Source organism: Anser brachyrhynchus (genome assembly GCF_964034855.1).
Source record: "Anser brachyrhynchus genome assembly, chromosome: Z".
Lineage (NCBI taxonomy): Eukaryota > Metazoa > Chordata > Aves > Anseriformes > Anatidae > Anser > Anser brachyrhynchus.
The window spans coordinates 13,487,501-13,497,710 of record NC_137697.1 but is presented as its reverse complement, the minus strand read 5'-3'; the positions used below and the strand labels follow the sequence as shown (position 1 = coordinate 13,497,710).

At 42.8% G+C, this 10,210-nt stretch overlaps 1 protein-coding gene across 8 annotated transcripts; it reads left to right on the top strand.

The window, feature by feature from the left end:
• Window positions 1-1,047: 1,047 nt before the first annotated feature.
• MOCS2 (molybdenum cofactor synthesis 2) lies at window positions 1,048-9,308 on the top strand. 8 transcript variants are annotated; one of them, XM_080574102.1, is made up of 7 exons: window positions 3,909-4,055; window positions 4,156-4,266; window positions 4,938-5,045; window positions 5,162-5,297; window positions 6,229-6,382; window positions 7,834-7,957; window positions 9,197-9,308. In XM_080574102.1, the coding sequence occupies exons 4-7, from the start codon at window positions 5,177-5,179 to the stop codon at window positions 9,263-9,265; spliced, it is 468 nt and encodes a 155-aa protein (XP_080430228.1). In that variant the 5' UTR covers window positions 3,909-4,055; window positions 4,156-4,266; window positions 4,938-5,045; window positions 5,162-5,176; the 3' UTR covers window positions 9,266-9,308. The 8 variants fall into 8 exon arrangements, 6 of the variants coding, with proteins under 6 accessions (XP_080430231.1, XP_080430230.1, XP_080430228.1 ...); XR_013943553.1 differs by lacking the exons at window positions 6,229-6,382; window positions 7,834-7,957; window positions 9,197-9,308 and adding exons at window positions 1,048-1,199; window positions 1,349-1,470; XM_080574101.1 differs by lacking the exon at window positions 4,938-5,045.
• The last annotated feature ends 902 nt before the right edge of the window (window positions 9,309-10,210 follow it).

Here is a 10,210-nt window from a genome sequence, read left to right as displayed (position 1 = left end):
AAGCTCAACATCACTACTAACAATTAAGGATTTCCCCCTGCTTGGCGTGATGGAAGAATTTTCTGTTTGACTGCTGTGAGGTTTTATGTATTGCCCAGTAAACAGCACAGAAATAACACTGGCCAGGACTGGAGGTACAACTGTGCTTGCCAAACCAGTGCCAAGGCCTGCCTGGCACACACACACCCTGCACTGTCATGCCGTCCCCTCACTGCACACACCACCAGCTTGGATTCCTCCACCCACTGTCTTCCCCCATGAGGAGTCACTGGAGGCCTACAGGGAACTGGGGTTGTTCAGTCTGGAGAAGAGGAGGCTCAGGGGAGACCTTATTGCTCTCTACAGGTACCTGAAAGGAAGGTGTGGGGAGATGGGGGTTGGCCTCTTCTCACAGATAACTAGTGATAGGACTAGAGGGAATGGCCTCAAGTTGTGCCAGGGGAGGTTCAGGTTGGAAATGAGGAGACATTTCTTCTCAGAAAGAGCAGTCAGGCATTGGAATGGGTTGCCCAGGGAGGTGGTGGAGTCACCGTCCCTGGGGGTGTTCAAGGAAAGGTTGGACGTGGTGCTTAGGGACATGGTTTAGTGGGTGATATTGGTGGTAGGGGGTTGGACCAGATAATCTTGGAGGTCTTTTCCAACCTTAATGATTCTATTGTCTGCAGGGAGATAGGCGATGCTGTGCCAAGGCAGTCTCTGTACTCTAAGTGAGGTTTTATCAACGTTTTAATGGATTTTTGGCTTTCATATGTTACATATAGCTATGCCACATTCGCGCAGCTTACATACGTGTGCCCTGCAGTGGATGCATGACTCCTGTAACTACGTGCTGACACCCCCACGCACTGCAGGGACCTAACTTATCCCCAAATCTGCCTTTTGGGAGTCTGCCTCCAGAGCTACGGCCCGTGCGCGGCGTGCACACCGGCCACCGCTGCCTCTCGCCCCGCGCACCCCCACCGCCCTCCGAAGCCCCTCGGGGCTGTCTCTCCCGGAGGTTTTCACCGCGGGGTAAAGGCCCCGGAGTGGGGCCTCCCTGCCCTGCACGGCCCGGCCTAGCAGCCCGGAGCCGGGCCACGCCACACTCCAGGCGCAGGCCGCAAGGGGCGGGCCGGACGCGGCGCCGCTCTCCCGGGCGCAGGCGCCGGCGTGAGGCCGAGGCTGTGCCGGCCGGGCTCTGCGGCTCCATGCGCTGCCAGGTGAGTGCCGCTGGCCCCGGCTCGGCTCTGGGTGGCGGGCCCCGGCCTCCCGTCTGGCCGGGGCTCCCTCGAGCCGGGCCTGCAGGAGGCAGGGGGCCGTGCTTGGTTACAAAAACACTTCTTTCCCCCCCCCACGGTGTTTCCCCCAGGTCACGGTGCTGTATTTTGCCAGGAGCGCTGAGCTGGCGGGGCTGCGCTCCGAGAGCGTTTCTGTGCCGCAGCGGATCACCTCCCTGCAGCTCTGGGAAGAAATTGTTAAGATTCATCCAAGGTATTTGGGGAAGGCGCTGCTGAGGTGCACGCCGTGTAACGTTTGTGGGGTGTTTCTGTTTGTTTTGTTTTTGTTTTGTTTTGTTTTTTAAACAGATTCAGTGTTTAGGGTTGAGCTATAACAAATATCAGTATTTTGGTATCATAACAGAAGTGAACTTTTCTTCTTGTAACCTCCAGTGAGTATCTTGTATGTTGGCCAGTTACAAAGAGTATGGCTTTACATAAACACTAAGAAAGGCTGGATCTGGTGTGTGTACCTGAAAGCTAGGCGTCAGTCCTATTCTCCAGTTGAACCAGTGTGAAGTAACTGTTGCGAATAAAGACAGAATGCCTAGGTTCTGGTAGCGTCTGTGGAGAAAATCAAGTGTCACGGGAAGGGATCCAGCCCAGCCAGGGCAATAAATAAAAAGTTTATGACAGTGAGCAAGTGGTTTTGATCACTTATCTTTAACTGTACTGCAAGTTGTTAATCTGAGTTTACAGCACTCTCTGGAAGGCAGCTGAAGAAGGGAACTGAAGACCAGGCTCAGGCGTCCAGCCACTCAACCCTTACAGAAGAAATACTTTCAGTCTCTCACGCTTTTGGCCTGCTGTGTTTTGGAAAAAGAAAAAGCGCTGTTGTTTGCATTTCGTAGGGAGTCTGATCCTGTGCTTCCTGGGAGTGGCAGCAGAATGGCCATCTCAGGTTAAGGCTGAGGGAATGAGCTCAGTCCTGCCAGGAGTAAATCTGATGCACAAAGGTGCAATGTCATTTAGAAAAAAAAAATAATAAAGAAAAAAAGGCATAACAGAGTTTAAGGTGTTAAGGATTTACTGTTGAATGCAGCAGGGTTTCCATAACTTTGGACTTAGGATCCAAAGTCTTCCTTTAGGCACAGTGCTTCTTTATTAGATCTCAAAGGATATGGGAAAAAAAAAAAAAAAAACCTTCTTAGCATTGGCAGCTGTTTCCAAAGGAGAAGCTCTAACAAGACTTTAGAGCAGGGGACTTTTCTTCATGCAGAATGTGACCAAGTGCATTTTTGTGGAGGAGGAGGAGGCAGTAAGGAATGAGTATATTTTACTTTGTAGTCTATTACTTGGTGTCAGAAGCAGCAGCACCTTTGGTCAGTTTGCAAAAGTTTGTCAACTTCACCCTGTTGTGAAAGATGATTTGGAGCCATACATTTTGCATGTGCAGTTACTTCACAGCGGCCTTCTTGGAAAATGCTTCTGTTCTTAGCTTTTCTGGAAAAACTCAACATAATTGTAGGGCACTGACCACAGACTTCTATTCATATTGCTAATGGATATTCAAACTGCAGCTTAAGCACACTTGACAATACTCTTCTGTTCTACCCATTTTCCCCAATGAATTCACTTGCAAGTGACATTAATTAGAAACCATCCTTTTAATGGGCACTTTAGTTCCATAGTTGCACTCAGTTCTTTGGTGACTTGCTTTACTCTTGTACAGTTCCTCCCTTCAGTCTGTCTTCTGAGTCAGTGCTACTGTGTTTTGCTCAGCCAGTGCCTTGCCCACTTTTGTGTATCTGGCTGGTAGGAAATAAGTTGATTTTTTACATGTACCCTTTTGGCATGCATGCTAGTTTCTAGGCAATACAGCTCTCAGCTGTCTGTGCCAGATTCTGTAGTCTCAAACAATACCGTTATTATGTGTGCATCTGCTAAAGTAAAATATTGGCATACTTGTCTAGTGTCTTAGTGGTGTTGTCCTCATACTCACTGTGTAATTGCTCTTGGTTGTGAAAGCAGGTCCCTGCTTCATGGTATCCAGAGTTGTGGACTCTCACACCAACATCTCACAGATGTGAAGGCCCAAAAAAACCCTGAAGATATGCCAGAAAGCACACCCTGTCTGCCCTCTTAGCACTGTTGCCACCCCCTTATCAATAGCAAATTTCAGGCCTGGAAGTGCAAAAGACCAAAAGCTTCATAATCAGTGAGGTTACACAAGAGTAATACTTTGACCACTGAAGCTTCATGAAATTTCAAGAACAGAATCTCTCAACACTTCTTTCTGCTGTGCAGTCCAGCCAGACTGAACTGGGGGAACATGTCCTTCTAATCCCAAATCAGACAGTTTGTATGCTTTTGAGTTACCTATTTATTTGTTAGAAGCTTCTAAAGTGGTTTAAATTGGCCAATTTTGATGTAGTTTATACAAGCTAATGACAAACCCCAATATCTGACTTCTGAAAATGTTACTTAATTGGTTTCTTCCTAGCTGCAACAAAAAAATCTAAGAGTAGGAGGTGGGTGTTCATGATGTATGATATTTTTAAAAGTATACTGGAAGCAGAGTTGCTTAAGTCTCAGCAGTATTTACTTCAGCTGCCCTAGACTGTGCACCAATTTGTTGTTTAATGACATCTCATTGTTAAATGCAAGCGCTCTATTTAGAAACCTATTTGTTCTCCTGCCATTCCCCTCCAGGCTTGCTGTCATCCGGGATCAAGTGATTTTTGCTGTTCAGCAGGAGTACGTGTTTCTTGGAGATCAGCTCCTGGTCCTGCAGACAGGAGACGAGGTTGCCATCATCCCACCAATTAGTGGAGGCTGAATTTATGCATCTTCTGTTAGGTAGGTATCACTTCTGACTTAGGAGAATGTCCTGTGGAGGATCATCCTGAGCTGGAATATCTCAAGGACTCTGTGTAATCTTCTTGTATTTTTTATTTAGATCCAGAGATGTGATGTGCAGTTCTCCCTATCTGCCTCTGATATTCTTTGGAAAAAGCATAACTTGTATTTCCTGCTGGAGAGAATCATTGTGCTGACCAGAAACTATAAGGTGCTGCATAAATAAATAATTAACATGTATGCAGTAAATGGAAGAAAATTGCCAGTGAGGTCAGGCATTGTTCTGTTTTTGTCTTTTAGGTCTTGTTATGATTTAGTAGTTGTTTCTGGCTGTCAGTACGTACCCAGCTTGTCTGTGTAAGATAATAATGAAAGATGTCCTACCACTTTTTAACAGTAAAGGTGATATAAAAAAATGCTGATTAAAAACACTTCTTTTTTTTGTGGTTGTCAAAGGATCAGGTACCCTTAGAATATCTCATTTCTTTGCGTGCTTTCAAGTGCCAGTCTCTGTATTTACTGCAGCTTGTTCCATTGCTGCTGCTCAGCCTGTTTCTCCTCCTCATTCTTAGACAAACTGATAACTGGTTTCTACGCAAAGCAGCCAGAAGTGGCACCAATGTCACTGAAACAGGCCAATAGGATGAAGACTTGATGAATGTCCTGGAGCGTAAATTAAACTTTGGATTGGAATCCAACAATCTCTGTGTTTATCAAAATCTCTGGTTTAAACTATTTGATTTCAGGATAGGACAGGGAGAAGGGGCTGACAATCTTACCACAGATTTGCTAGCACAGTGGTCCACGCTGGTAGACTGTACTGTTAAGCCAAGGCCTTGAACTAGTTCTTGTTTCATTTGAATGAACCAGACTTTCCTACAGGGAAGGAGCCTGTATGCATTAGAAAGAGGTCATTCCATGGTATTTGCACTTGATATTCTCTCAGCAAGTCTGCTGAGAAGTGAATTTGCCGTAGAGACTGGTCTCTTGGTGAGTAATTAGATGGTGCATGTTTTCTGAATAAATTGGGGCATCACTACTGGATAAAAGGCAGTTGGCAAATGCTCTTATTGCCAAAAGCAACATCAGGGTCTATTTGGTTTCAGCTCTTCTAGTCAGCCATGGATGAAAGCGAAGATGTGCCAAAAGATTTTATCAAGCTCAAGTCTGAAAAACTGTCTGTAGATGAAGTGTCAGAGCTGGTCATTTCACCAAACTGTGGGGCAGTGTCTCTGTTCATTGGTGAGTTTAATGTTTCATAGCTGGATCTCTGGTGTGTTAATAGTCTAATAAATGGAACCCAGATTGTCCCACACACCAGACTCGTGCTTCTCAAATAAATAAATTCCTGGACTGAACCCAGGACATTTAGAAAACTCATTCTGAATTATTTAGAACAAGACCATGGCAACTCTTAAACAGTTGCACTGGGACTCAGTGGTGAGAAGCTTTCCTGCTGGTGTGGGTCTCCTAGGGCTGAACAGAACAGCAGTGCTGGAGGGCAGGACTGCTTGGGAGTTATTCTGCTATCCACTTGGACACAGTTTATTTGTGGTGGGAAGTGGGAAGTTGTGGCTCTGCAAACCATAGGCCCTCACCTGTGTGAAAGCTGCTGCAACTCAGATCTCGGTTGTTGCCCAGGGTGGTGGTGGAATCACCATCCTTGGGGGAGTTTAAAGAAAGGTTCGAGCTGGCACTTAGGGACATGGTTTAGTGGGTGACATCTGTGATAGAGGGGTGGTTGGACCAGATGATCTTGGAGGTCTTTTCCAACCTTAATGATCGTATGATTCTGTGATTGGTTGAAGGCGAAGTACTGTTCTACCAGTGTTGAAGGTCAAGGCTGATAGCTCTGTCCTGTTGCTTAATGTCCAGATCTTCAAACCCTTTTTTGCTCAAACCTAAGTCCCACTGGGCTTCTAAATACTGAACACTTACATAGTTAAGACAAAAGATGTCCCAGCCTTGGGCATTACAGACTGCAGACTTGTATAATCTCTAGACTAAATTCATCATTGTATGTTAAAGATTTGTATTGTTTGAATAATCTCTACGCAGGCATGATTAGGGGAAGCATTTGCGTTTGCACAGTGCTGACCTTGGCCACAGTGGGAGATCCTCAGTTTTACTCAGTATTTATTGTTGCTTTTGGTTGATAACTATTTGTGTTTAGGTACTACAAGAAATAATTTTGAAGGGAAAAAAGTGATTCACTTAGAGTATGAAGCATATACTTCAATGGCAGAGATGGAAATAAAGAAAATCTGCAGAGATGTTAGACAGAAATGGCCATCAGTCAAACATATTGCAATGCACCATAGACTTGGGTATGTATGTCCAGGCCCCATCCTGCAAATGGTGTACTAATCCTTGTCTGGTTCTTGGGCGTGCTTACATACTTTCAGGATATGCAGGAGTCTGTGAGATACAAGGCAGCAAAACTTGCTGCAGGATCAAGCTCTTACTGCAGAAATAAGTTTCAGAAATTAAGTTTTGTTGTTTGAAATGTGTTTACTGCTACTGTTTGCTGGAACCCGTTGAACCTGCAGAATCTCGATCCTGGTGTGATGGTTTAAGAGTACAGAGAAGGAATTGAGATTTACTTGCAGGAATGCAGATGCTGTTAGGGCTTTTTTTGCATCCCCCTCCCCCCCTTTTTCCTTTTTTTTTTTTTTTTAAGAAGATACAAAGTTGAGTTGGTACTTCCATTGCAGTGCTGCAGCTTGTCAGTTTCTTGTCAGATTTAAATTTTGCCATACAGAACCTAAAAGCTTAGAATATGAGGAAAGGGAAAGGCATGACAATTGGCAGCCATGCTTGTAGGAAAACCTCCAGTTGTTCCTTGAGTCTTGGATAAGCATGTTTTGTTGGGTATAGAAAATGGGATACTAGTGTCTGACGTACTCCTGAGCCTTCACTGTTCATCACGTTTCTGACTAAAATACCAGGATTTGCATTGTGTGCAAATTTGATTTACAAATGTTTGTTTACTTTCTCTCAGCAGAAGGAACTTTGTGTGATCACAAAGGTTAATATTAGCCCCGAGGGGCAGTTTCTTTGGATTTCCTCTGTAGTCAAGAGAAAAAGAGATTCTCTCAAGGGCAGCTCAAAGTGTTTAAGCTTAGATTTTTCCTCTGAGCTGTTTTCCAATGGAGCCTTGCTATAGAGGGAGGATTAGAAGGCAGCTTTTGGGAATACTACCTTTGTGAGGAGGAAGACAAAACCTTGTGCTACTTCTGTTAGCTTAGTTTAGAAAAAAATGACACACTAAATGGAAAAACATACTTCTGCCAAATTCTGATTTCAAATTAAATTTCTGTTGCAAAATCTGTGTAGTTTGAGGTGCATAATTTCCTATTTAACATATTCTTATGCAGACTGAGATGATTTCTCAGGTTTCAGATAATACTTTGCTGTTCCTGACCTGTTATTGTTCATTTTTAAGCCAGCTTCCATTGAGTTTCCTATGCATTGTTGCAAGATAGCAGTTTTCCCCTCTTAATTCCATAGACTTTTTTTAAAATAATAATGGAAGAAAAATGCATAAGGCTGGTTTTATTTATTCTAAAGTATGGAATTCTCACATCTGGTACTGATTTTGGTTGCGGTTTTCTTTCTCTTTAAAAGTGCATAATCTTTTGGACATGGCTTGACACTTGCTCAGTATGAATGAGTCAGGAGAGCATGTGGCCAGAATACTGACGTGACACGGCTATGACTTTTGGGTGCTCTTGATGTTAAGCATTAGCTAAGGCTGCTGTTTCTCTTCTCTCCCTAGAGTTGTTCCAATAACTGAAGCAAGTGTAATTATTGCAGTGTCATCTCCACACAGAACAGAATCCCTTGAGGCTGTAACGTACTGCATCAACACCTTAAAAGCGTTCGTCCCAATATGGAAAAAGGTATGTTTGGGACAAATTTGATTCCAGCCTGTGCCAGAGTCTTAGACAGCTGGGCTGGAGGCTGCTGCTGGCTCTGTGGGAATGAGCTGAAGCATTATGTGCAGCATTTGCTCCTGACGGGGTGCTTTTTTTAGCAGTGGTAAGTTTCCTTTAATGCAACCAGGCTATTTGTGGTACATCAGGCACCTGAAAGGTCCTTTCTTGCCTCTATCTCCCAGCTACTCTTCATCTTGACTCCTTCCCGGGGCCAGACTGAAAGAGTCTTGAGCTCACTTCTGGGTGGCAAAGTTCGGTTCTGTGTAGGCTTGTGGAAGAGCCTTGAGTCAGCTCTGCATTGGACAGCATTGCAGTTTGCAAGTAAAAGTGGCATTTTTCTTTTTTTCCCCATGGCCTTGAGTAAGCACGAACCATTAAGCAACAGTGCACGTAAGCATAGCAACAGCACACAATGGAGGGATGTGCAGAGGTCCCAAAGCTCATATGGGGACACAACAATGTGTGAAGAGACCAGCCCAGGTCTAGAAAGAGCCATGTTGTATAACCACAGTGTTCCATGGAAGTAACGAACATTACCTCTGCCTTCTATCCTAGTCAAAACTTGGCATGTGGTAACAGTGCTTTTCTGAGTTACTGCTCATTGTAAAACACTGTCTTCAGTATCTCCACTTTTCTGACACCTCCTTCAGGAGGCTGGAGTTTTGTGGTCTCAGAAAGAATAATCAGGCTCAGAACACTGCTTTATTTGCTGCTTGGGACTGGACTGCTGCTGGGTAGTCCAGTCTGTCCTGAAAATGTAAAGCTGTATTTTGGGTATTAGTGTCTTTTTTTTTTTTTTTTTTAGCATCATCATTTTATATACATTTACATACTCTCATTCCTAAAAATGATGTTATAGCAGGTTAACATGGCATCATTTAAAAGGGGCAGCATTTCAGACATGAACACTCTGTACTCTAGAGCTTTTACATCGTTTTCTTCTAGATCTCTTTCTTTAGGTAACCTCAGCTTAGATGGGTCCTTCTAAATTTAATAGGTTCAGCCTAAGGTTCAGCATCTGCCCACATATAAGTCAGTGTTTTCTAAGGATGTTGCCCCTCTTTCTGTTTGCCAGCTAAGTACTGTGTAGTCCTGATGTGATCAGTAAATAATAGCAGGATGGCTGTTGAGTTGTTTGGCCTGGCTTGCGGCTGTATGTAGCAGACTCCCACAATATTTCCCATTCTTTGTTTGTATTTGCAGGAGATTTATGAGGACGAATATTCTTGGAAAGAAAACAAGGAATGCTTTTGGGCAAATTCAGAAAAATAACTGTACTCTTTTATAAATAAAGTGTTACTGCTCCTGATGAACATACTGGTGTAGCTTTGAGTTGTTCTTATTATTGAATCTATATGATTTTAAACAGTTGTAATAGACATTGCAATCTGAATAGTTTAATTAAGACTGAATAAAATGAATAATAATCAGGTTTTTTAAATGTTCTTGTCTCTCCTTTGCAATCATCTCTTTGTGCTTTTTAGCATGGAGTTCATTTTTAAAACTCTCTTCCCTAAAGTTCTTGGTTGCAAGTCATTTAGTCCTCTGTGATATATACTCCTTTAATGCCTTTATGTTTTTAGTCTTTGTTCATTGTCTGCATGAAAGGTCACAACAGGACAATCGGGTTATTTTTTATCTTAAAAAAACACAGTTTAATTTTATGTGATTGCAGAGTCAGTTTGCAAGGTTTATGCTATTTTAAAGTTCTTGTAACATGAAGGCTACTTGAAGTAGATTAAAAATGTTGGTACAGACAGGGAAGAAAATATAAACTATACCCTAGAGTTATTAACTTTTTAGTAGCGGTTACTTTCCAGTAGCTGTGTCTCACAGAAACATGCAGCTGGTAGAAGTCCATTACATTAAAAAAATATGTACAGACCTTGATTCAAAGTTAATTTTAATACTCAGCAACAAACTTGCATTAGCTATAACATGTAAACCTGTAATTACTTAATGATGTCTAGACATGATTAATTTTGAAGGAGGTTTTTTGGCTGTGTAATTTTGTGGTGATGCAGAAAAAAAGGACATAAGAATAGGTTTAATTAATTTTAGCAGTTTAACCTTAGACAGGCTAGGATTCAAAGTCATCAAAATGGATTAGTTGCTCAAAGAAAACTGAAATCTTTTGATTTTTTTGCAGTTTATATATGCATAGCTTAAATTCACATTTATGATTTTAATAGTTTTTCTTTCATTACTGTTTTGAAA

Excerpts from the sequence above, each read along its gene's own strand:
- MOCS2 (XM_080574101.1), top strand. The coding sequence starts at position 5,177 with ATGGATGAAAGCGAAGATGTGCCAAAAGATTTTATCAAGCTCAAGTCT. Across the intron at positions 5,298-6,228 it reads GGCAGTGTCTCTGTTCATTG|GTACTACAAGAAATAATTTT; the intron begins GTGAGTTTAATG and ends ATTTGTGTTTAG. Across the intron at positions 7,958-9,196 it reads TCGTCCCAATATGGAAAAAG|GAGATTTATGAGGACGAATA; the intron begins GTATGTTTGGGA and ends TTGTATTTGCAG.